The sequence below is a fragment of the Cydia fagiglandana genome, chromosome 14 (genome assembly GCF_963556715.1).
Source record: "Cydia fagiglandana chromosome 14, ilCydFagi1.1, whole genome shotgun sequence".
NCBI lineage: Eukaryota > Metazoa > Arthropoda > Insecta > Lepidoptera > Tortricidae > Cydia > Cydia fagiglandana.
Window position 1 is genome coordinate 6,792,575 of NC_085945.1, and position 27,646 is coordinate 6,820,220.

Genomic DNA, 27,646 nt, shown 5'->3' on the forward strand with positions numbered 1-27,646 from the left:
ACAAAAAAACTCAAAAAAGTCTCAAGCTAATTAAAAAAGAACGTAAATTTTGAATTTTAATTAATACCTCCTCTAGATGATGTGGACACCGAAGTCTTAATTAGGTAGGAATTCATTTTTTATGCGAATAGGCTCCCTTTCAAGTCTAAAACTCGAGTTTTTTCAACACTACTTCGGATAAAATAAACAGCACCGGTTATTATTCTGCTGTAGGTACATAAAAAACCGTAAGTGCGAGTCGTACTGTCCACTGAGGGTTCCGTACAAATGTAACATTTTTTTTAAATTTTATTTCTTATTTATTTATAGTTTTGAGATTGTATTTGTATGTTTATATACGACATTGCTTGCCAAATTTTATAGTTTTAAGTCAACGGGATTAGGCCTATCAATTTTGATTCCCTTGAGAGCGCCGAAATTTACTTTCTTTGCGGCAAAAACGGCCGAATCTTTTTTTACTTTAACTTAGAAGTTTGATTTTTTTCACAGCTTTCGATACCTCCAAGCGTTCCTGAGATAAATAAAGGGTCTTGACAGACAGATGAACGGACGGACGGACGGACAACAAAGTGATTCTTTAAAGGGTTCCACTTTTTCCTTTTGAGGTACGGAACCCTAAAACCGGCTGAACGTCATGTTTATCGTCGTATTTTTTATTAAAATTCTAACTCTATACGAGTGTTACGGATAAAAACATTATTATACCTCCAGGGATCCCTGAGATTTCTCCAAACAACATTGGCTTGAGAAACCTTTTGACAAATAGTCTCGGCTTGCTGGAAACGAAAGCTCATTTTGTATACTTAATTGCGCCATTATTTATGTTTGCCTGGCGACAAAGAAATCATCTTTTTTGCAATTATTTTCTTGGCAACGACAAACATCAGCAGCAATATCGAAAGTTTGCTTTCGTCTGTAATCTTTTCCACCAGATTTCGGTCCAAATAAAGAATGACTCACGTTAGACCGGGTCATGTCCGGCGGGCTTCCGGTGCATTGTTTTCTATGGAAAACATCACGTGATCGCCTGTCATGTCATAGAAAAGGAAGCTCCGGAAGCTCCGGCCCGGACACGGCTCGGTCTAACGTGAGTCATCCTTAACCCGACAGACCTCACTTGTAACGACATCTGGGCTTTGACTATTTTTTAGGGTTCCGTACCTCAAAAGGAAAAAACGGAACCCTTATAGGATCACTCGTGCGTCTGTCTGTCCGTCCGTCTGTCACAGCCAATTTGCTCCGAAACTACTGGACCAATTAAGTTGAAATTTGGTACACATATGTAAGTCTGTGACCCAAAGATGGATATGTAACGTCAACAAATTAATTTTAAACATAAGGGCTACTTTTGGGGGGTAAAAGATAAAATTTAAAAACAAAGTTTTGCAAACTATATCGTGTTACATATCAAACGAAAGAGCTCATTGTGAGAATAACAAATATATTTTTTTTATAAATTTACGATAAAAACTTTAGAAGTTATTCAAGAAAATAGACAAAAAATTACCATTCCCCCCCCTCTATCTCCGAAACTACAGGGTCTAAAATTCTGAAAAAAATACACAAAATAGTCCTTTACCTAAAGATGACAGGAAAACCTATTAGAAATTTATAGTCAAGCGTGAGTCGGATTTAAGAACAAAAATGCGGTTTAGGTTTTTTAGGGACACAGCCGCAATGGTTTAAGTGAAACGTTATATAGACAGCTATTACGAAGGCCCTAGGCCGATATCCGCATAAGGCCGAAGGCCCGAAGTGTCCCGAAGAGGCGTGCCTTTAGCTTCAAGCGTGAGTCGGATTGACGGCAAAAAATGCGACTAGGCTGTATCTGGCACACCGCCGCATTGGTACAAGTGTAGTACTGATTGATTAGGTTACTATTGTTACGTGTTTTAAAAAGCACTATACAGGGTGGCCAAAAAATTAACTAAGTTTAGTCCCGTTGCCAACGTCCAACCCCGAAATCGCGAGCAAAAATTTGGCTGTTTCATATATTTTGGCTGGTTCCTTTTCTATGCGAGGATACATTTTTTTTTCGCGATTTCGGGGTTGGTCCCATAGTAAAAGTTGTAAAGCTCAGTATAATCCGATAACCTCCCCGGCTACGGGAATGCACTTATTTTTTGGCCACCCTCGGTATTATCTCTCTTCGGCCTTCGCTTTTAAAACACATGCGGAAGTTGTAGGAAGGGCGACCCGTCGGACGCTCCGAGCTATCAGCCCTAGGCGGAGCTCGGTCTTCAGTCTTCGCATTTGGACACTTGTACTACTGTTCGGCATTTAATCTTCCTATCTAAGCTACTTTGCATAGTTGCAGAGATATAAGCCACCACGCCAGAAAAGTTCATATAACATCTGGTTTTTGATTGACCCATTCGGGTTTTTCAAGACGTTTCATGTACAAAAAAAAATTGTTGAAAATTGTGTGATGTACGGAACCCTAGAAACGCGAGTCCGAACTCGCACTTGACCAGTTTTTTTTTTCTTTTTAAGCAAAGATTTGACTTTTTAACCAAAAAAAAAACACGACTACACGACACGGGTGACCAAAGGGCTGGCCCTGGCCAGTATTTTGCCCAGAGAATTAGCTTCGCCATTCCACAGGGAAATGCGGCCAGCCTTCTGCTGGCGGCAAGTTTGAGGGTGTATTTTATTTGTGGGTGTTTTTTAGTGTGTACTTTTAGACTAAGTGATTTGACGAAGCCTGCTGCGGAACTTTTTCGCTGTATTTTTTTGTGACGGTGCCTGTAGCAGTTTTTTTTAACCAAAGGTCCAAAAATATGTAAATAAATCGTGAGAGTAAAGCTTATTTAGTAAAGAATTTCAAATAAAACTAAAGCGAACATGATCGGTTGAATATTTTTTGAGTTTTTGCCAAAAATCTATTTTGACGGGCGGGTAACTACGGTCCGAGCATGGCCCGACATGCTCTTGCCCAGGTTTTTTAACTGCTTTGGAGCTTATATTACGAAAAATCATGTAACGCAATTATTAATAGTAAGGTTACAAATTCAAACAAGTTAATAATTTCTTGAATTTTCTCGTTTCAATGATTTGCTTGACATCTAAAGCTGTTAATTACATCATGCTTAGTAACTTCGTGATTTAATAAATCTAATTATACAATATCCCTTTTATATAATTCATACTGAACTTTCTGTTTGATCTTTACATTATTAATTAATTCCGCTACAATTTCAGCGATTACTCCACAAAGTAATCAATCAGGCTACTTTGCTTACACCTTGAGTTTAACAGTCTTCCCATTAAGAGTAAAGAATGTTTTACAGAAATCAACATCAAAGTTTACTTAAGGAGCTTGGCCTTTGCTACCCTTTTGAGGGTCACTAATCACTAAACACCAAATCGGAAGCCCACACCGCCGAGTAAGTTGCACGCTTACTCAGTTCTTACGTACTTACTTTTATATGATTAGTGTTATAATTCTGTTTACTGTAAGTACCTGAAACAAGTAAAGATTGGTTAACAAAACACATAGGTATAGTTCGTAGCTTCGTAACTGAGCCCGAGCTAATCCTATTGTCTATTGTTAAGTAAAACCGCTCGTGCCACGTGCCACCACCACCTGCATAAAAACCTGCGTACTTCGGTTACTGAGCGCCGGCGAGTCGAACGCTACAGAACCAGTCTAAAATGTGTCATCGAGATGCGTAACAAAAGCGCGTTATCGGAGAGCGCAACTACACTGGTTTTTTGAGCGTTGGACTAGCCTGCGCTCAGGTACCAAATAGAATAAGGATGACCCTTTTTTGCAGGTAAGTAGCACGTGCGATTTTACTTAACAATAGACAATAGGATTAGCCGCCGGGCTCAGTTACGAAGCTACGAACTATAAGTATTAGACTAGTAAAATGGTGGCTCGGTTGTACGGAGCAGGTGAGCGGGTTAATGAAAAATAATATGAGCAAATGTCCCGCATCCGCGGAATATCCGCATTATTTTCAACATCCGCATCCGCATAAAATCGATGCGGAGTATCCGCATGATGCGGATGTCGACCAAGTCGGTAACAGGAACGTATTAGCGGCGGCGCCCGCGGCGTAAGTGCTAGGTAATTTCGTCATTGTATATAACGGAAAAGTCGGCCAAGTTACTTTTTATTAAATAAAACGCACCTATATTCTTGTTTAAATACTAAACGTTTCGATTTTTTAAATAAAAAATGCTAAAAATGTAATATTTGACGTCTTTTAAGTACCTACCAAATCCTGACATCCGCACCCGCATCCGCATCCGCAGATGTGAGGCTTTAAATATCCGCATCCGCGGATATCAAAAAATCTGCATCCGCAACATCCCTGCCTACAGCGTAGCCACAGCACAATTTGATGAATAAACTAGAAACAGCGGAACCACTTCACCCTTTCCACAAATAGGTTTTTTGTTTAATGAGGGACCTAGCAGAAACATCAGCGTTAGAGACAGTCAATTTGTTTTTCCATTAAGACCCACTTAAGTTAAACTGGGAGATTTTTTTTCCTTCGCCACAGCCTTTTATTCGTGAATTAAGGCAATTCCAGAAACCAAGTCCTTTTAACGTGTCCTTAATAAAGGGCCACCTTGGGGTATGGTTTAAATTAAAAGCGGATGTGGTTTCACAGGACCTACTGTCTCTGTTGCGATTCGATCTACAAGAAAGAGAACGTTATGTCATATAACATAATAAAAATAACACTAATCTTAACACCTTAAATAATAAATTTAAGAAACACAGCAAAAGTTACAAATCTTAAAGGTAAACAATAACATTAAAAAGTGATCTCTTCAAGATAATACCTAGAGATAGACCAAGAAAAGTCTGCAGCGATTTTGATAGCATAGGTACGCAATGGAAGTGTTATTTAATACGTCATAATTTCATAGAAGTTTGACGTTTAACCGAACAGCTACATCAAACCGCTGTTATACCTACAATCTACAATTAATGCTATTTCGGTACAAATTTAGCGTAACCGCACTCTACGTATTTTATTAATAGACATTGAATTTATTCATAAAGTGTATGCACTTCGCAGACGGGTGTACATTTAAAATAATTTTACAGGTAAAGATAAAGAACTCATTGCAACACATAAAAAATATCGTATCGCCAATTATACGTATTATAAACCGAATGGCTCATATGATTACATCAAAAAAAAACTTATTTTTTGTATGTGTAAGTGTTTTTTTTTTGCGCAGGATCATGGTATAATAATATACTCCGCCTGGTACTCTCTTCCCGTCTTTTCTAGGTCACCTGACTGACACAAGCCTACGTCATCATGCGACAGCGCTATATATATATGATAATATGCGATAGCGCTATATATAGCGGCCATGTTATTGTGACGTAGGCCTGTGTCACTCTGGGAAGAGAAGACCATGTTTTATTAGACTATGCGCAGGATCGAGACAGGTGGCACGCTCTCGTTTCGAAGACCAAGATTTTCTTTGGATCGCTGAGCCAAAGCAGTCGGTTTTCGGTTAATTACTTAAAGTATAAACAAGATGAGTCAACGGATCTATATCTGAATCCCTAAAGTCTTTTTTCCTATCTTTGCATTCCCTAATATTGTTTGTCATAATGATCAGTTGTCCTAATGCTAAAAACCCTAATTTTGGTTTCCCTAATTATTGATTACTTATCCTAATGTTATTAGTATATTTTCTTTTTTGCGAGGGTCGCAGTTCTAACCCTAACCTAACCTACTTTTATGGCAGCAAGTTCTAAACCTAACCATTTTTCAGAACCTTACATTATGGAAAATAATCGTTATGACAATTGATTGTTAGGGCATGTGCCCGTTAGGACAAACCAATTAGGGCAAGTGACTTTAGGACAAACGTTCTTAGGGATTCAGAATGACAACCTGAGTCAACAACTCCTTTAACTTGCACCAAAAAAGCCAGTTTCCATTTCCACAAATAGCATGCTGGCAAATTTGGCGTGTAATGCCACCTTGTTAGTGCCGTGTCTGGACGTTATTCAACTTATTCCATTTGCCGTTCGTGAAAAATTCACTGGGAAATGACGTCACACCTGCGAATGTCGGCCATTTTGTAATTTCACCCGAGACGCGTGTATTATTACGCTGAATATTTTAACGTCATTGAAATTTAATGCTTTGCCCTGAATTGTTTTAAGCTGTATAGAAGTGGCCTATTAGGTGCTCCTATTTATTACATATTTATATAGTAATATTTGGAGCGATGTTCAAATTACAGACGTATTGTATAATTGTTTTGTATAATTGTTTGTAATAGTATTTTCTTGGAAACGATCGTATTTGTCCTGTCAACTTCAGTACTTTTTGTACCTAGACTGACTGAAATAGCAAGACAAGTTCGTAAGTTTCCGTGAAAATACGATGAAAAATAATTATGCACTACATCTGTAACATAAATTACCTACTAGATATCAAACTTATCTCCATCTCCGTGGAGACAAATAAACCGCGAAAATCGAAGTTCGCAAATTGCGGGCATCTTTTTCTGTTACTCTGAAAAGCCTTTATTAGAGTAAAAAAGAAAGATCCCCGCATTGCGAATTTCGGTTTTCGCGGTAGCCGCTCTGAGGACACACGGGGGCGAACATTTTAGGGCAAGTTCATTTGGGTCACACTTCACGTTAGGCTCGCAGTTTCAATTGTGTGTCATCTTAATGATGACAAATAGTATTGTGAGATGAGCACGAACAATTAGTGCTTTTTTCTTTAATCTTAGACGATACTTGAGGGCTATCATCATCATCATCATCAGGCTATAGTAGTCCACTGCTGGACATAGCCCTCCCCTAAAGAGCGCCATAGGGCTATGTGTTTAGTAAATTTCAAATATCTCACTTATTTAAAAGACAAGTTCATCGCTAATGATGATTTTAGTGTTTTAGTGTTGTGTAGTGAGATACATGGGTTTAAAGAATAGATGAATACATAATTGATATTATTTCCCTAGGTAGAATTATCCTTTGAATGTCTTATTTACACTAAAACTGATGCTCAAGAATAAGGAAGAAAACATACAGACATAATCAAGTTTTAGATTAGGCTAACATGAAAATACTTACTTACATAAAATTTACGATTTAAAAAAAACGCGTTTTTTACTTTTTCTTACGTGCACAGTAACCATAAACTCACTTACAGCCTGGTTTATTTATTTATTTACTTTATTTATTTATTTAAGGATCACCAACGGATTTTACATCTACACAATTACATAGGAACAAGGACATTTAACATTAACAGATGCTTAGCCACTTATAGGTGACCACAGCTCTCGCATGTACATATCAAAGAGAGTACCCAAATTTTGGCGTATAAGCAACTAACAACTGGTTTAATAGAATTTATGTAGAACGTAATTAATTCTCAGTCTATTATTTAATCCATATTCAATTTAGAAAGTAAACGTTATCAGAGTCACTTCCCATTAATGGGAGCGCGGTGCAGAGCAAATTTCAGCGCGATCGTTTCATTAATTTTGAAGTTTTGCTGCGGACAGTTCGCACAGCTTAGCTTGCAGCGGGGCAACTTTTACAATAAACGCTAAATGTACTTGCTGAACTAGTAGTTACTGAGTTTGACACTAATGACAGACCATTGTTAGACCTGATTTTGCAACAAGCTTTACAAAATTTGAATTACATGATTTACAACGTTCCTATAGTATACATGCAAGGAAAGTAATTCAGACACTGCAGTCCACCTCCCAATATTATACATGTCGAGAAAATGCCAGTTCATTTTACTTTTATTAGGAAAAGGTCTCTCACTCTCGGCAGTACCATAAATATCCACGACGTGTCCGCGCCGTGACACGACGCCGTGGCACGTCACGGCGCACCGTGACTTTTTACGACACCGTGTATTTCCACGGTGCTCGCCACGCTGTGGACATGCGAGCGGGCCGTTTATTCAAGCGATTTTAATAACCCATATAACGCTAATCACGCTACGTTGTCGTTTTGCGTCTACAAATAATTTCCCTACATACCGTAAAACGGGGTGAGTAGGTTTCGCGGGGAGAGTTGGGTTATGAATGGGGAGAGAAGGTTTGAGAGGGGGGTGAGAAAGCATTTTAAGGCGACTGCTACAAAAATAATGTATTCCAATTTAAAATGGGGCTATAGTAATACGCATAATAAAAATAATTTCTGTTTCTATTTCTATTTCTATTTCTAACCCAAATACGAGGCACTACGGGGTGAGGTGGGTTTTACTCTTTATCGTCAAAGTTATGAAATGGAACTACCCAAAATAAAATACAAACTAAAATACAAACGTCCGAATCACTTATTATATACACCATTCAATTTTCACATGTAAAAATAAAATTTTATCGAGGTTTGAAAGTCAAATTTCACCCATCTTACCCCACTTTACGGTGCCTGGTAATCCATGATGTCGGCTACGCGGTAGCGACAGTATCTCAGCGGTGAACGTCTATATAAGTTCCAATTTCGGTTTCAGCAAATAAACCGGTTTTGGTCGTACACCAATAAAAGCTCAACATGCAACTTTACCATAAATCTTAACAGGTCAAAACATGATTATGCGTAATCTAGACAGACCATTAATTAACCGTCTGATAGTCATCATCATCATCATCATCTCAGCCATAAGACGTCCACTGCTGAACATAGGCCTCCCCCTTGGACCTCCATACATGCCGGTTGGAAGCGACCCGCATCCAGCGTCTTCCGGCGACCTTAACAAGATCGTCTGTCCATCTTGTGGGTGGACGTCCTACGCTGCGCTGACGCCTACGCTGTCTGATAGTAATTGCTTAGTATTCCAAAACAACAGTTTTCTAACAGAAAGTACCTACCCAATTTTTTCAAACACTAGAAAGCAGCAAGGGAGCAACAGCCCAGCCGCCTAGCTCAGGAGTGGCGCGACAGTATATCGCCCGCTAGATAGACTACGCATGCACCCACAGAGGTGGGCTAAACTAGCCACGGAGTGGGTGCCACAATGTAAACGCCGGCAACGTCGGCCTAAGAGATGGCGGGACGACCTGGACACATTTCTCAGCAACTGGACAGATGCTGCACTTAATCGGGAGGATTGGAGGTCTAGGGGGCAGGCCTTTGCCCAGCAGTGGGACACCTTATAGGCTTTATAAAAAAAAAAGATAGACTACCTGTCTGTCTTAGATTAATACAGTTAGAAAAATGCGGGTAGTCTACCTCGCGAGCGAGATGCTGTAGCGGGTCCTGTGCTTGTAGGGCTACAGCAGTGATCTCTCTGTACTATATTATCTGTACCTATTTCCCAGTTTGCATTAACGAACGCCGCAACACACGCGTTGAATAATTTGTAAAGTTTTCTTATTTGCCGCAGTTTTACTTTTTCAAAAGCACACCCGCACCCGAAATTTGTTAGGGAACTTTTCTATTCATTAAATAGTGGAATTTTGTGCTTACTCTGTGAATGTGAAGGTAACTGAGGGGCTACCGCGAACCACGTTCGATGTGTTACCTCTCTGTCGCACTTGTAAATTCGTACATAAGTGTGACAAAGAGGCAACACGTCGAACGTGGTTCGCGGTAGGCCCTCTGTGCTAAGTGTTAGGCCGCATTTATGCACATGAAGGTCTTCTTGCATAGCATAACGTTAAGCGGCGTAGTATGCACTAAATGTGTCAGTCTCGACCAAAAGGGTGCTTATTGCCGGTTGTTAATAAGGCGCAATTTTCATATAGCCTTAAAGAGTTGACTTTGACATCGGGATTATAGTACCAAGGTATTTCTTTACTTTAGTGTATTTAAAATAAATTATTTTACAGCATGCATGAAATAAAGCACCAGATAATTATTAGAAAAACACAGATAGGAGTTATTTTTAAACACAAATTATATTTAATAAATCGGATAGAAATATAAAACGTAGGTGAGTTGACCGATGTGACGTCACGATGTAATGTTTCATATAAATGCCATATATTAGCAAATCGTTTTGACAGTTCTAAAAAAGTAACAGATTTGACTAGTAGGAAAATATCGTATTGCAAAGACCCTCTTATATCGTAGTAACACATATTTAAAACTATTTTATCGCAGCATATATTTATTGTGTTTGGGATTTAATTAGAATTAAAACACTCGGATAGCAACGTAACGGTCATGTATTTCACGGCAAACTGACATATGACATATTTTTACGAGCTACCTACATTACCAAAATACTACAATCCCTCCACCAATATTTATCCAAACAATGTAGTTATTTAGATTTTAAAATAAAATAATAAGCAATAATAAATCATTGCCAAAGAAGCTAACAAATAATAAGAACATATCGCCTTCTACACCCTCCCCCATCAATTATGACACTAGTCTTAAGTTTTCAATTCTATGCAATTTTCAACCCAATTGAAAGACATAATGGTACAGTTTCGGTTGGCAGGATTCAAGCGAAAAGTTACAAAAAAAAAATCCAAAACAAAAACAGTTAGTACTTAATCACTAGAGAATACATTAATAACCTACTTAGTACAATCGTTTTATAATTTTAAGGTCCATTAAATTTTATAATTAACGTCCTTGTTCCTAGTACTCCTTATTGGCCGTTGTCGCCTGTTGTCAAGGTCGACTAGGCCATGACTTTCAGCCGGAGCGTCAGGCTCAACACCGTTGTCGTCCGCCTCCATAACCTCCAACGGACAATCTGACGACATTATTGTATCTGTGTTCTCTTGCACTGATTGTCTCTGCGGAGAGCTGACAGATGAAACGACACTCTCGAAAGACGTGTCCGGAGACGTGTCGTGGGGATTCGCCACTCCGCCCTCCGCCAGCTCGACAGCTTCTTGCTCTTCAGGCAGAGGTGCGTCGGTTTGCGCGTCTTCGGCGTTGTCGTCCTGGGCGTCGTCGTCGTTTTGTAATGTCGGAACGTCGCCTTCGGAATCGGACTCGTTGGTGTCGTCACAGCCTTTGTAATGTAACAATTGGTCGACGTGTTTCTTTACTTTTATTTTCAAGTCCGTTATATTTACGATATACATTCTGGATCCCACTTTATTCTCAATAGTACCTCTTTTCCATGTATACTTAGTACCATTCTTAAAAAATGATTTTACTAAAACATTATCACCCCGTTTAAAATTACATTTTCTCTGCCCGCCGTATTGTTTACATTGTGAGATCTGTTTGGAGATAACATTTTGATTAGCCGAGGAAGCCAATGACAACGGAAGGCGAGGAGCTTGGGTGTCGGCGTCGGCGTCGGCGCCGGCGCCGGCGTGAGTATTAGCGTCGGCGTCGGTACCGCGCGGCGCACGCAGCAAGTCGTGTCGAGAGCGTAACGATCGGCCTAGCAACAGCTGAGCCGGTGAGAATCCAGTAGTACAATGAGCCGAGTTCCTATAGTCGAACAATAATTTACTTAATTTAATATTAAAACTAGACTGGGACGGATTTTGCGCAAGTATTGCCTTTATGCCTTTTTTTACGAATTTTACACTATTTTCGGCTTGGCCGTTCGAATTCGGGTGATAAGGTGCAATAGTTAAATGTTTAATTTCATTTAACGTACAAAACTCTGTAAACAACGTAGAACAAAAATTTGAGGCATTATCTGTAACCAGGGTGCGAACAAGTCCAAATCTACTAAACATGTCTGCTAATTTCATAATTACACTAGCGGTGTCTGTTTGTGTCATTACATAACACTCGACCCACTTGGAATGCGCATCTACGGCGATAAGGAACTGCCGACTCTGCACCGCGCACATGTCCAGGTGCACGCGCTCCCAGCGTGCCGGGTACGGCCACGAAACTAGCGGAGACCGCGCCGGGGCGTTTCTTAGTGTACTGCACACGCTACATGACCCAATTTTTTGTTCAATGTGCTGGTCTATATTAGGCCACCACATTCGTTTCCTTGCTTCCGATTTAGTTTTTACCACACCAAGATGAGAATCATGCAACTCATTCAAAAGTTGCTCCCGGAAAATGGAAGGTATGACAACTTTATGGCCGCGCAAAATACAGCCTTCTTCTAAAGTCAACTCTGTACGACAGTTAAAAAACATTTTTAAGTCATTATCCTTCAATTTTCGTGGCCACCCATTTTCTATATAAGACTTAACGCGCAACAATACCGCATCTTTTTTTGTTGCTAAACAAATATCTTTCGCCGTAACTGGTTTCAATTAAGCAGATATAAAATTTATATATGTTGCCCGATCAACTATATCTCCTTCGGGACACCCTTGCGTTTCATCCAGTGTGGCCCTAGACAAGTAATCTGCAACGTTATGCTCGCTTTTTACATATTCGATCTCATAGTTATAAGCCGACAGAAATATAGCATAACGCTGCAACCGATTTGCTGCTAATTCGGGGACACCTTTTTTGGATCCGAAAATTGATACTAAGGGTTTGTGGTCCGTTCTTAAAACAAAAGGCACCGATCTGCCGTACAAATAATAATGGAATTTCTTTATTCCAAAAATTAATGATGCCGCTTCTTTTTGTATCTGAGCATAGTTTTTTTCGCTGGGCGTGAGCGAGCGGGAGGCATAAGCGACAACGCGCTCGGAGCCGTCCGGCTGTTTTTGAGCTAAAATAGCCCCTAAAGCCGCCGGTCCGGCATCCGTGGTCAAAATCGTGACGTAATCCGGGTTGTAGTGTGCTAACATTCGCTCACTCGCTAACTCCTTTTTTATTTGCACAAATGACTCCTCTTGCTCGACGCCCCAATACCATTTACAATCTTTTTTTAGTAACGCATACAACGGGTTTAAAATACCCGAAGCATTAGGTACGAATGCCCGATAGTAATTTAACAAACCTAGAAATGATTGAAGCTCAGATACATTTTTCGGACTTTTAGCATTAAGAATGGCTTGAACTTTATTTTTGGATTTATGTAATCCATGTTTATCGATTACAAACCCTAAGTATTCTACAGAACTCCTAAATAACTCGCATTTATCCTGTTTTAAGCACAAACCGGCGTCATTAAGTCGACTAAGGACTTGCTCGAGCCTCTCGACGTGTATTTTTCGGGTCGGTCCAGTTATAAGTACATCGTCCAGAAAAATGCAAATTCCGTCGATTCCCGAAAGTAATTTTTCGATAATTTGCTGAAAAATACACGGCGCAGAGGATAAGCCAAAAACGAGGCGTGTGTAACAATAAAGTCCTTTGTGTGTGTTTATACACGTCAATTTCTTTGATGCCTCATCGAGCTCACACTGGTTATATGCCCTAGATAAATCCAATTTCGAGAATTCTTCCCCCCCGTGCAACCTAGAAAATAGGTCTTCGATACGCGGTAATGGATAGTTATCGATAAACAATGATTTATTCAAGGTCACGGAATAGTCGCCGCAAATTCGTATATTACCGTCGGGGCGTAAAACAGGGACAATGGGTGTGGCCATATCGGAATGACTAACCTTTTCCAAAATACCTAAATCAACCAATCTGTTCAGTTCCTCCTCGACTTTAGGTTTCAAAGCCAAGGGCACGGTTCGAGGTTTAAAAAATTTAAATTGCGCATCCTCTTTTAGTTTTAGATTTATTTTATATTTATTAAACCTGCCCAACTCGTTAGAAAAAACTTTCGAATACTTATTCTTTAATGACCGGATGACGTCATCCTCGCTATTCAAATGATTACAATTCTTACTGCACAGATGTAAATCAAACTTGCTAATGAAATCTCTTCCTAACAAAATTGGCTGATCCTCTGTATCCTCGATAATAAACATGTCAATTTCCTCTGTTCTAGTTTCAAAGGTAATCGGTAATAAAACTCGGCCTAAAGGAAATATTTTGCTACCATTATAACAGTTTAATCGTACGTTGGATCTCTTTAAGGCATATTTTCTTTTAAATAATGAGTCATAAACACTAACAGGTAGCACTGAGACAGCGCTTCCGCTGTCTACCTCGCATACTACGTTCTCGCTAGCCATCGACACCACCTGCTGCATAGGCTCCCCGTTATCACATCTGATACTATATAAATAAACATCTACGATACCTTCATGTATGTCATCGGTTTCCTCGGCAATGAAGTTAAACTTTTTATCACTCATTTTACACATCCTACTTAGGTGTCCTTTAGTGTTGCACTTTTTACACGAGTAATTAATGTAACGGCACTTGTCCTTGGTATGGTTTTTGTATCCGCATACTGCACAGGCTCGTCTTGTATTATTCGAGTTGTTTGGTTGGGAGGGCGCGGCGGCCGCGCGCACCGCGAACACCTCGCCGCCGCTGGCTCCCGCCGCCTGCCTGGCCGAGCCGGTCGCTTGCAGGCCCTGCCGGGCGCTGCGAGTAGCCTGCGCCAGATGTAACGCCTTGCTAAAAGTCAGCTTGTCCACGCTCTCCGCAAACAGCTTCTCTCGTTCTTTAGCGTTCTCGAGCCCGAGAACGAAACGATCCCGCAGCGCTGTGTCTAGCTCCGTCGTAAACCCGCAGAACTGTGCCAAACTCCGCACTCGCGCTGCCCACTCCCCCAGATCTTCGCCGGTCCGTTGCTCCGCTTTATAAAATTTATATCGTTCAGCAAACGAACACCTAGGTGACTCAAAATGAGCATCCAGCTTTTCAAGGAGGGTAGAATATTCAATGGTGTTCAACGTTTTTGGATACACCAAATCTTTGGCAACGCGGTAAGTTTCTTCCACAAACGTCGTAAGGAGTATGGAACGCCGCTTTGTGCCCGCTTTGTCGGTGGTGTCCGTCAAATCATTTGCAAAACACATCGCTTCAAACCGCTCCTTAAAAATCCTCCATTCTTGCGCGTTGTGGTCGAACGTGAGATTGCCGCCATAAATCACGTTAGCGCTCGCCGCCATCGTTTTTAACTATTATTCCACTAGTTTATCACTTATTATAACGCGTTAGGTACTTCTCGTCGCCAATTATTGTGTTTGGGATTTAATTAGAATTAAAACACTCGGATAGCAACGTAACGGTCATGTATTTCACGGCAAACTGACATATGACATATTTTTACGAGCTACCTACATTACCAAAATACTACAATCTTATAAAATATCCGTCCATTGCGTAGTGCGAATGATGGATGGCAGTGTATCAATAACGATAAACGACATTGACGCCACCACAATAGGTGCTACGTTCTATTGTTAAAGCTATAACAGCATGTTTAGGTTATTTAAATGACCTAGTGATCTGATTCTGATGTACAATCGCATAATAGTTATATAAGATACAAGTGCGGAAAAGAGGAAATTCGAATTACCTATTCGCTACAACGTTTTACAGTACATATGGCCCTTTAAACATTTGACATCGCACCAAAGTGCTATTTTACGCACTAGTGCGGGAAAATAGGACCATGTGTACCTACTGTAAAGGTATTTTACATTAATTACAATTATAAATTTAACGATTTTATCCGACTACGGAAAAAAAATGAAATCGCCGGTTTAAAAATCCATGTATGTACATACGTACGCACCTATGGGTTTGTATGTGTGCCTTGGTGTATTCCACCGTAGCGTCAAACTGCCAAGTCGATTTTGTTAAATCTGTTGTCAATCGATTAGTTTTCATGACTCGAGTGAAATAGGCTACATTTTGAACCAAATATGAAAGAAAAGGCTTATTGTAACCCACGGTCCAATATTTTTTATAAATTTTGCTTATTACGAAATAAACTTAACTTAAGCCATGTTTGACCCACATTTTTCCCAGGCATATATTTTCATAAGGTCAGTGTATTTTTAACTCGTTAAAATGCTCAAATGACGGACTGATGTTTAATGTAATAAATATCCAATATATTTAATGCAATTACTTCGCTCGTTCCGGCCTTCTGTAATCCATTTTGTGCAAGAATATTCATGTACGGTTCGCACGGGCCGGTGCGTCGCAGTACACAGTTTATTAACAGTATTTTTCAACCAGGTTAGCCGTAAGCGAATTTAGTGTTCAAACCGACCCCTACCACATTACCTATACGCTACACACAAGCACAGCGGTCGGCACCCTTTTAGCAGCCAAGGGCCACATAGTAGCTAAAGAAGTCGCTGCGGCCCCACTTTTGTTAATGTGTGTGACTTTATCAAACATTGTTGTTTAACATAGCCAGGGGGACTCGCGGGACGCAAGTGACAGTTTCGCGGGCCGCATGCGGCCCGCGGGCCGCTTGTTACCGACCGCTGCACTCGACGTCCAATGCTGTAATTTTTAACTTTGTACAGATTCAGAATCTCTTCAGGAGCTTCGTTTTCTATAGAAAGCACCACGTGATCACCGATCAGCCGTCATAGAAAATGACACGTCGGACGCTCCGGCCCGGGCACGGCCCGGTCTAGCGTGAGTCATCCTTAACACATGGGCCACATGGCTCCATCTCTCCGTGCGAAGCTGCGAATCGCACGACGATTCGTGCTTTCGGACGAAGATGCGGTACGTGCGCGCCGCAGCGTATGCCACACCGAGCTTCATACCGTACGATTCGTCACACATCGCTGCTTCGGACGAAGATACAAAGAAAATCGCAGGACGGTCGTCACCGCACGCGAATTCGTCGATTCGCACTTCAGAACGACATGCGATGGCAGTGTGCCCCAGAGAATACTCCAGCCGTATTAAATTCTTGCTCTCAGGTTTAAATTACTGATTACAAAAGTTTGTTGCGGCTTCTGGCCGCTCGGGCAAGTCCACGGCTGCGTGAACTGGCCATGTGATCCCACTGCTTTTCAAGCGTAAGAGTCGATGTACGGTGAACCAGTGTAACCGACATTTAGGTGTTCTATATCTTCATATTGGATTCGTCGCATGCTACGCCTGTGTGCGAGTGGGACATCTCACATCACTGAACATGTGCAGTTGTGCACAATAACGCTTTCTCGTTCACACTGGAGCGGCACGCGGTTCCGTACCAGTGTGTGTAAAGACGCATAGCAATAATACGTCTATTAAAGGCCTGTGTACACCGGCTGCGTGTGCGTGACGTGCACGTGCGCGTGCGGCGTTGTAGTATACAGATTAGGGATGTACCGACTAGTCGCCGACTAGTCGGGAAAGCCGACTATCCGGCCACATTTGTAGTCGGCGATTACTCGGCGACTAGTCGGCAAAAATGGCCGATTAGTCGGCACTTTATTAGTGAAAGAAAAACAGAAAAAAAGAAACCAACAGTCAATATTTACCATATGTTTTATGTCTATTTTACCAAAATACCCAGCAAACATTTTAAGTATTTTTTCCTAGGCTCGAAGAAGATTTTACCAATTTAAGTGAAAATGACGTCGTAAGTCACCAATTTTTTTACGTATTGTACACTTTTACTTCCAAGTCAAAATATAGGGATAATAAAACGTAAATTTCACTTCATAAATACACCATGAAGTCAGGGACTTAGGGGTTGAAAATAAGGCAAAATATTAGGTAAAATTAACCTTAAACCCTCACCAATAGGTCAAATCTACTAATAAGGTATTTTAGGTGTATTTGCGACGTAATTATTACTTATACGGGGACTATGAAGTCACGGACTTAATGGTTGAAAATAAGTCGTATTACTAGGTAAAATTAACTTCGTACCCTGACCAATAGGTTAAATATACTAATAAGGCCTTTTAGGTGTATATGCGACGTAATTATTTCTTATACGGAGCCCATGAAGTCAGGGACTTAATGGTTGAAAATCTGTCGAAATATTAGGTAATATTAACTTCGAACCCTGACCAATAGGTCAAATGTACTAATAAGGCATTTTAGGTGTATATGCGACGTAATTATTTCTTATACGGGGACCATGAAGTCAGGGACTTAATGGTTGAAAATAAGTCGAAATATTAAATAAAATTAACTGCAAAGTCTGACCAATAGGTCAAATGTACTAATAAGATATTTTAGGTGTATTTGCGACGTAATTATTTCTTATACGGAGACCTTTAGGTCGTCGATTTTATGTCGATTTAGCTACTAATTTTAGGTAAATGTTACTTAAAATAGATACCAAATTGCGACCATATAGTTAAAATCACTTGTAAAGTACTATCAATACCATAAGGTTGTGCCGCCATTTTCTTTCATTATAACGAGATGCTAAATATGAAATTGCATAATTTAAGTTGTTATATCTTGAATGGTGCCATCGCACGGTACTTCATTGTGCTAATATTCAAAATAAAACAATATTTTTGATCAAGTCAATACACTCACATACACAAATATTCAATTACAACACTCAATTACAAGCAAATATATGCATTTTGATTTTATAAAATGTTGAAAACTTAAATATTTCAAAAGCCCATCGATAGTTTTGTATGTAAACCTAACATACTGCACGAAAAAATTTCTGTGCACTAGATTTCATCGTTCTTCATCAGCGTAATCGGCCTAAATTATTTTACATGACTTAGTGGCCGCCATTATCATTGCACAACTTAAAGTTGTTTTCTTGTTAGACATTTTGTTTCTGAGTGAAAAGAATATATAAGCGTAATGTTTGTGTCTCTTTTCTCTTCATCGCGTCTCATCTAAATATTGCCTCGCAGAGTAATTATATGGATAAAAATATGTCGCCATCACGTCTAAAGGTGGTAAAGAATACCAAAATAGTACATTTTCACTACGCGGCACGTCGTGGCGACGTCGAATCCACGTCGGAAACATGACCTAGTGTTGACCTAATGGTTGTAATCACTAATTTACCGTCAATAAATACGTCGCCGGCACGTGCGTTTTTTCCCCATTTATGTCGACTCGACGTGCCCACGACGTCGATTCGACGTGCCTCATTTTGGTCTCCTAAATTGTGCGACCTAAAATAGGTGCCTTTTTCGGAATATCGACCAAAAATGTTTGCTGGGTACCTATTCAGGGTGTGAAAACTTTTGTTCATACATATAATTGACCGTTTGATCGTTATCGTATGGTGGTGGGCTGGTGTTTTCCTCTACAGGTCGATCTCAACTGATTCTCGTGTAATTTCATGGCCAAGTTCTATACTTAAAGGATTTTATTATAACTCAGTTTTTGTTTTTTTTTAATGGTGGAGCCTTGGGGATCTGTTAATGTTATTGCAAAATTTAGAGACTTATAAACAGAGCACGTTGCTCGTAAAGACGCTGACCACAGGAGATAGGTTTTTAACTGGCGACTACGTACGAGAAATAGAGCCTTGGAAATACCTCCTACAAGTTGTACCTACTGACGGTCTGCTCAGGATCGCAAAATAAAAGAAAGACATAAATTGAACGAGGATTCAATGTGATAGGTCTTTGAACCTGTAGAGAACACCTTTTAGCCAAGCTAATAAATGAATAGCGCAACCAAAAGAGCAAAACTATTGTTTTTCACCTGAAATTATACGAAACTAATGATCTGGCCGACTAGCCGACTAGTCGGCCGACTAATCGGCCATTCGAGCGCCGATTAGTCGGCTAGTCGGCTAGTCGGCCAAATCAATAGTCGGTACATCACTAATACAGATCCTTATGAGAGAGGCCACACAGTTTGCGTGACGTGTGCATATGCGGCTCCAACATTTTAACACATGAGCACGCGTGCATGTCACGCACACGCAAACCGGTGTGCACATGCCTTAAGTCAGTCCCACTGCTGAGCACAGTTATCCTTAGAAAAGAGGGTCCTAGAATTCCTAGACAAGCAATGCGAATGCATCATTGACTTTCGAATAACGGATCGTTTTGAGTGAAACAATAACGAAGCAATCCAGAATGAAAAATGGAGTCATTTTCTCAAAAATTAATTGAAACTAGTTCCGCCGCATACATCGCATTTTTTCGTTCGTCAATTTCGTCATTATCGTCATTGATGTATTTTCAACAGTCGTTTGTTTGTTTTCCCCATCAGAAAAAGACAGTTCTACGTTCATTTTTCTCGCGCGCCAGGCACTTATTGAAACAATCAAATATAATTTAGAGTGCTAATTTCACCCGAGCGTTAGACTCTCTTGCCCACCTATTGGAATAACACACGGAACGGTCAAGTGCGACTGGCGAAAACCTGAATTAATTGGGTAGCTTCGTTAACATACTTACTGTGGGAAATCAAACCTTTTAATGCTGATTTTAATAGGGACGAGGATGAAATATAAATAACTTCATAACAAGCGCGAAGCCATTGAACATTTGGAGAAGCATCTTTGTAATGCTGATGAGGATTGAAATAAATATTCTAATCCCGAAAAAGTTAGGGACACGGAAGCAGCTTTGACCGGTGAGTGGAAAGAGAGAAACGCAAGTGAAGATGTAGATCCCGTGTGAGTAAAAGGGACGCGTTTATTTACTATAGGTACGTGTAGGTACAAAACTGACTGTGGGAACTTTTTTTAAGAGAAAACCAATGTGTCGGCGGCCGATTGTGATATCCACCATATCATATAATTCCTACGTATATCGTAAAAAGTGAAAATCACAAATTGTCTCTGAGTCAACGAAGCCCCGCTACGCGCGGGGCTCCTATTTCTGGACAGTTTGCCGTTCGATCATCTGAAGCAACTAACAAACCTATCCTACCTATCTATTGGTTTAATTTGACTACCGTTAAAACATTATATACATAGGAGCTTTACGATCGGGCGGATATTACGATCGGCCGCCGACAGTTGGATAGGTTCATAAAGCCGACCACTGACCAACAGTCCGCCGGACGATATCGGCCGGGCAGTTGTTCGGAACTGTCAAATTTTTGTTCTGATAGGCCGATATCGTCCGGCGGCCTGTTAGTCAGTGGTCAGCTTAAGCAAATTCACTACAAATTAGGCCAAGTCCGCAAGCACGGCTCATCAATAAAAAATATGAGTACGTAGGTATCTTAGTGTGCGGGTGTGGTATTCTGTAGGGTAGAGGTATTCCTAGTTAACTTGCTCAAAGATTGAGCGAAATTACTTTCTTTTCCCTACCTAAGTCTCTACTAAAGGTGAAACAAATCTTGCACGTCTGAAGTCAGTACCTACTAAATTCAAGTTCATTCTCCTTTATTTTGCCTCAAGGAATACTCGAGTCCAAATGTCGTTTCAAAAGTCCGAAATATTACTAAGATAACATCTAAGGATACTCAGGGCGTCTTGACATTTGCAAGGAGACTTGAGGTAAATAATTTATTTATTCCAAAGATCGTGTTTGAGATACTTAACCAAGTCTGTATCTTAAAATAAAGGGATGTCCTTAACTTTCCGCCTAATTTGACTTTAGATTGAGTGGTATAGTACTGATTTTATATTTAAGGCCCACCTCTGAGCCTACTTACCTGCCTACTAAGCGAACCTACTGAGGTTCGTGTTCTTCTCTCTCACTGAGCGTAAGCGTGAGCGAGAAGAATGTGCAACTTTGCGTGCTCAGGAGCGCGGATACCTATCATGTTTTTTTTATTTTATTTTTTTGTGTTCCGTCTAGTTGAGGTAGTCTGTAAATAGAACTTTTTTATCGTACCCAGGGATGCCAACTTAGTGGTTTAACCACTAAATTTAGGGGGAAATAAACCAGCTAGGGGTTTTTTTAGGGGCTAAATATTTTTAGTGGTTTTTTTTAGAGTAGAAAAGTTCGGGAAATTTGAAAAAATGTAGGCGCGAAGGGATATCGTCTCATAGAAAATTTGAATTTCGCGCCGTTTTCTACTGACAAGATTTTCTTGACCATCTATGTATAACGTTCATGTGAATGATCATTAAAATGTCGAACCGGTTGAAAATCATAATAATGTTCTAAATTTGGAAAATCTATAATAATTTCTTTTATTTTTTATTTAGTGGGTTTTCCAAAATAATAGTACAGTTTTAGGGGTTTTTAAGTTGAGCTCAGGGGTAAAAAGAAATTGGAGTTGGCAACCCTGATCGTACCTAATTACAGTAATTACATATTGCCCTTTCGTGATTTTGAATATACTACCTTTTAGTTGACGACCGGTCTGGCCTAGTGGGTAGTGACGCTGCCTGCGAAGCCGATGGCCCTGGGTTCGAATCCCGGTGAGGGCATTTATTTGTGTGATACAGATATTTTTGTTCCCGACTCCTGAGTTATGGATGTTTAAACATAGAAATGTTTAAAAGTAGGTATGTATTTATCTATATAAGTATGTTTATATCATCGCCTAGTACCCATAGTACAAGCTGTGCTTAGTTTGGGGCTAGGTCGATGTGTGTTTATTTATTTATGTTCACACAGATGCAATATTTGAACAGTAAAAAATTATAACTGCTTCCATGTACCAAAATCAAGAATAAAATAAAATAAACAGTTAAAATCAATACTAGTAACGAATGTAGATTTCAACAGAAATATACATATATTACTTGCTTTCAATTTCAGTTCAATCATTCTAGGCAAATTGATGAATAACGGTAGTTTTATTCTGGACTAGTTTTATCAGTTCGTACCGCGTTGAATAAACTTTGAATATGATGATAAATTAATGGAACTGAGGCCAATAGAGTGCAAAAAATAGACTGAAATTGAAAGAAATGTTTGCGTAACAGTAGCAATATATTTTGTATCTATTTTATACAAAAAATGAGACTTGCGAAATATAGGTATTTGTCATATAAAATCAGCGATTATAAAATCGGTTGTAGGATATTGAGAAATATCAATGAGCGGCTAATTATTTTATTCAGTGTATTTAACAACTCTGACTTACATTGTGATTAGAGTGACTTATCTAAATCTAAACGATGTCAGTCGCCCGTATGTCTCGTTTGCCAATATATGTACGGACAAGTACGAGCGAAACTCACGGCACGTTTCGAACTTTAAGATACGTCAGTTAATAGATCTAGAAACGATATGAATTAGATATATGTCAGTGTCAGACATGACGTTTATTAAAACAAAAACGTCACTTTTGACATTGTCATATCTAATCTATATCGTTTCTAGATCTATTAATTGATGTATCTTAAAGTACGAATCGAGCAATCACGCGCGACTGAAATCGATTAGATATCATTTTGATGTCACAATGTAAGTTTGAATTGTCCTCCTTGGGGCCTTATTACAAGGGCCGTTAAAATTTTACTATTCGCTATGTGCACGACTGGTGCTGTCCTCATTTTGCCGAAATTTATATGTTAAATCTTATGGAGTAAAATTAGTTCAAGCGGCTGCCGCTAGTACTAATGTCGGACATTCCATAAGATTACATGTGTTCGTGACGATCAGCGCCACCGACTTCGCACGTTCCCAATAGGTAACGGTAAGTTTGATAGTTTTGCGGGGGGTTAGTGTTGGGGTCACGTTTAACGTTAAACCACCTTGTAATAGGACGTGGTAACGTCGCCTGATTCGAACTTTAAGATACGTAAAAAACTTAGGTCTCTATTGTTTCCCAAATAGTTTTAAGTAATAATGTACCTATTAATTAAAACCAAAAATATGACTGCTAATCCGCAAAAAGATAACGTGCTAGTCAATCAGTGCTAACCCGTTACTTACTTGTGTATTTTTTACATGCAATTAATGTTCCCACCCTCCCAGTCTGACGCCCGGCAACGTCCCGTCCCGTTTCCGTTTCCGGGCGTCAGACTGTCAACATCTCCTCAGGATGCCTCGTAGAGAGGCGAAACATGTGTCGAGTATTGTTCTTTTGATGGTGGTTTGTTATAATATTTATTTGTGTATTTATTTTTGCAGTGGGAGGGTGGGAACATTCATTGCATGTAAAAAATACACAAGTAAGTATAACGGGTTAGCACTGATTGACTAGCACGTTATCTTTACGTGGATTAGCAAAGTAATATTTTTGGTTTAAAAGGTCGGCAACGCGCATGTAACACCTCTGGAGTTGCAGGCGTTCATAGGCTACGGTCACTGCTTATCATCAGGCCGTATGCTTGTTTGCCACCGATCTGGTATAAAAAATGGGATCCCGCAAATTTCATCTATCCATGCGTAATAGGTGTTTAAGAAACAGCTTTACTAAAATTACTTTAATAATGGAATGGATTATTACATTACTGTAGTAAAACTCATGTATTATGTCTTTAAATAATGATTGGTATATAATCGATCAATTGCCTTCACTTTTATGTCTACCATTAAAGTTTTTATTACACTTAAATCAAAATCAACCCATTACAATGCCAAGTAGGGTTGCCAACCGTACTATATTATATAGTATTGTACTATATTTTGGCTCTCTATACTATATACTTTTGGAAAAATATATAGTACGCTAAAATACTATATTTCCGATTAAACGTATATTACACTCATGTATTTTATCTAAAAGGACTATATTTTTTGAAATATACTATGTTTTTGATGCCTCATTCTGGAAAATACTATATTCCACCAAAAAAAGTTGGCAACCCTAAATGCCAAGCCCAAACGCGAGTAGCTTGGAGGTAATAATAATGACGCCTTTTAGCTCTAAATCTATTATTAATGACTAATCTGTATTTGATGGACAGGGCTTGAAAAGGATGGTTACACATGAATAAGTCGAATAAAAAAAGTGTGTTTAATTAGTTAAGGCCCACTTGCACCATTCCGCTAACCCGAGATTAATCAGTTAAACCGTTAACCTTATGTCAAATTGTACTGGTAACCATGGCAACGCCAGGTTTAACCGGTTAACCCCGGGTTAGTGGAATGGTGCAAGTGGGCCTGAGGTTTAGTTTTTGGCTCCTTTGCTTGCTATGACTGTAGGTTGATCGGGTATCTCTGTAATACAATATTTTAGGTCAATTAGGGCCACTTGCACCATCCCAATAACCTGGGGTTAAGCGGTTTAACCGTCAACCCAGAGTCAAATTGTCCTGGTAACCATGGTAACGCCAGGTTTAACCGGTTAACCCCGGGTTAGTAGAATGGTGCAAGTGGGCCTTAGGCCATTCCACTAACCCGGGGTTAACCGGTTAAACCTAAAGTTACCATGGTTACCCAGTACAATTTGACACTAGGTTAACGGTTTAGCTGCTTAACCCCGGGTTAGTGGGATGGTGCAAGTGAGCCTTAGAGTTTTAGTTATTATTTGTTTAAACTTTATTGCACAAAACACAAAAATAATCGAACGAGCGAGCGAAGCGAAGCGAAGTTCTTACATTCGACTTGGATCACGCGGCTGGCTAGCGGCGCGTCCCGGCATTTCGATGTTTTTAAGCTGAACTGTCAGAAGACAGTTTGATACTCAAGAACTTAAGTAAATTTGTTCTAATTTAAATGAAATTGGGTAAACGTGTAGTTGAGGGCATTATATTTTAGTCATTAAATTTTGAGCAGGCTCGAACAAGAGGTTATTGAGCTAGAAGAGTTTAAAATGCTAAAAAGCCATTTGTGAGGGGTCTTGCTATTCTGGTCATTTTTATTGCAAGAAAGTATGGTCGAGTTTGGTATCAAATGAAAGTGCTCGGTTTGTTACACATTTATAATATTGTCTTTTTAATTTTAGATTTTTTTCAAAAATGACCATTTTGGATTCCAAAATGGCGACCATGCACTATGTCATAAAATTCGTCATGGATGTCGTATTTATAGGTTTTGGGGGCGCATCAGATTTCGAAAATGATGACCATTTTGGATTGCAAAATGGCGACCATGCACTATGTCATAAAAGTCGTCATGGATGTCGTTTTATAGGTTTTGGGGGGCGCAGATTTCGAAAACGATGACCATTCTGGAATCCAAGATGGCGGCCATGCACTATGTCATAAAAGTCGTCATGGATGTCGTTTTTTAGGTTTTGGGGGGCGCAGATTTCGAAAATGATGATTATTTTGAAATCCAACATGGCGGCCATGCACTATGTCATAAAAGTCGTCATGGATGTCGTTTTATAGGTTTTAGGGGGCCCCGATTTCAAAAATGATGACCATTTTGGAATCCAAAATGGCGGCCATGCACTATGTCATAAAAGTCGTCATGGGTGTCGTTTTATAGGTTTTAGGGGGCACAGATTTCGAAAATGATGACCATTTCGGATTCCAAAATGGCGGCCATGCACTATGTCATAAAAATCGTCATGGATGTCGTTTTATAAGTAGGTTTCGGGGGGGCGCAGATTGCGGAAATGATGACCATTTTGGAATCCAACATGGCGGCCATGCACTATGTCATAAAAGTCGTCATGGATGTCGTTTTGTAGGTTTTAGGGGGCCCCGATTTCAAAAATGATGACCATTTTGGAATCCAAAATGGCGGCCATGCACTATGTCATAAAAGTCGTCATGGGTGTCGTTTTATAGGTTTTAGGGGGCACAGATTTCGAAAATGATGACCATTTCGGATTCCAAAAAGGCGGCCATGCACTATGTCATAAAAGTCGTCATGGGTGTCGTTTTATAGGTTTTAGGGGGCACAGATTTCGAAAATGATGACCATTTTGGATTCCAAAATGGCGGCCATGCACTATGTCATAAAAGTCGTCATGGATGTAGTTTAATAGGTTTTGGGGGGCGCAGATTTAGAAAATGATGATTATTTTGGAATCCTAGATGGCGGCCATGCACTATGTCATAAAAGTCGTCATGGATATCGTTTTATAGGTTTTAGGGGGCGCAGATTTCGAAAATGATGACTATTTTGGAATTCAAGATGGCGGCCATGCTCTATGTCATAAAAGTCGTCATGGATGTAGCTTTGTAGGATTTAGGGGGCCCTGATTTCGAAAATGATGATCATTTTGGAATACAAAATGGCGGCCATGCAGTATGTCATAAAAGTCGTCATGGATGTCGTTTTATTGGTCATGATCATCATTTTCAAAATCTGCACACCTGTTTCAAATAAGGTATAGGTAGATGCATCCTAGTAAGTCAACAATATCTAAGTATATCTACTATCGAATTGTATTTTTGATAGTAGTAGTACGAAATATAAACTGAAAGGAGTCAAGTAATAATTATTCCTGTAATGAGGAATCTACATTGATTCCAATTACTAGTAATTGTTGTTATTCGAAAATTGATTCTAAATTCCTCAAATGGAATTGTAATTAGTAATTCGGTATTGTTAGATTACAAAGTAATCTGGGAATCGGTAATCAGATTATAAAGTTAATTTCAAGTAATCGTGGAATCAGGAATCAATTACGAAATGCCAATCTCAGACTAAGTAGACCTGCATTCAATTGATCTTTTTGGCGAACCGCGAGTTCACAGTTCGGGGCGAACTACTAGTGTATGTACAAATGGCGGACTTATTGCATAATGGCATTCTCTAACAGTCAATCCATCGGGTCAAACAGAGAGATGTAAAAATGGTGCCAGGAGAACAAAGGGTTTATTTGATCTGTTCCCGATATGATATTGACCTGTCTGAAAATCCTATACGTCTTTGTATGAACAAATATAACTTTTCATACTGACAGAACAGTATCATATTGGAAACAGATCGAATAGCTAAAACTCGAATTGGCATGTTTGACAAAAAGAGCTGACTTCAAAAAGGCAATCATATTCTGGTCTACACTATATTTTTATTTTATTTCTAGTTTTAACTTTAGTTTTAATATTGTATCCGTTATGTTTTTCTTCACTTAAATAAACGAACTTACGCCATTTGGATCGGGCAATGCGAAAGTCTACACTTCACCAAATCCAGACAATCCACTTACGCATTCTAAAGAACAAAATAAATGCACCAGTGAAAAAAACCAAATCACCACAAGTAGATGTGCCGCTATTATTCAAAGAGTTCTCTCGATTTTTTTAAAGATCCCATCATGAGATCCGGACGA

At 39.6% G+C, this 27,646-nt stretch overlaps 2 protein-coding genes across 2 annotated transcripts in view; both read right to left on the reverse strand.

The window, feature by feature from the left end:
- Positions 1-27,646, reverse strand: part of LOC134670642 (immunoglobulin superfamily member 10-like) — a 477,034-nt gene that overhangs the window by 331,757 nt on the left and 117,631 nt on the right. The window lies entirely within an intron of this gene.
- On the reverse strand, positions 10,513-14,329 carry LOC134670514 (uncharacterized). Its single transcript, XM_063528327.1, has 2 exons — positions 14,001-14,329; positions 10,513-11,151 (listed from the first exon to the last, which is right to left on the reverse strand). The coding sequence occupies exons 1-2, from the start codon at positions 14,013-14,015 to the stop codon at positions 10,528-10,530; spliced, it is 639 nt and encodes a 212-aa protein (XP_063384397.1). The 5' UTR covers positions 14,016-14,329; the 3' UTR covers positions 10,513-10,527.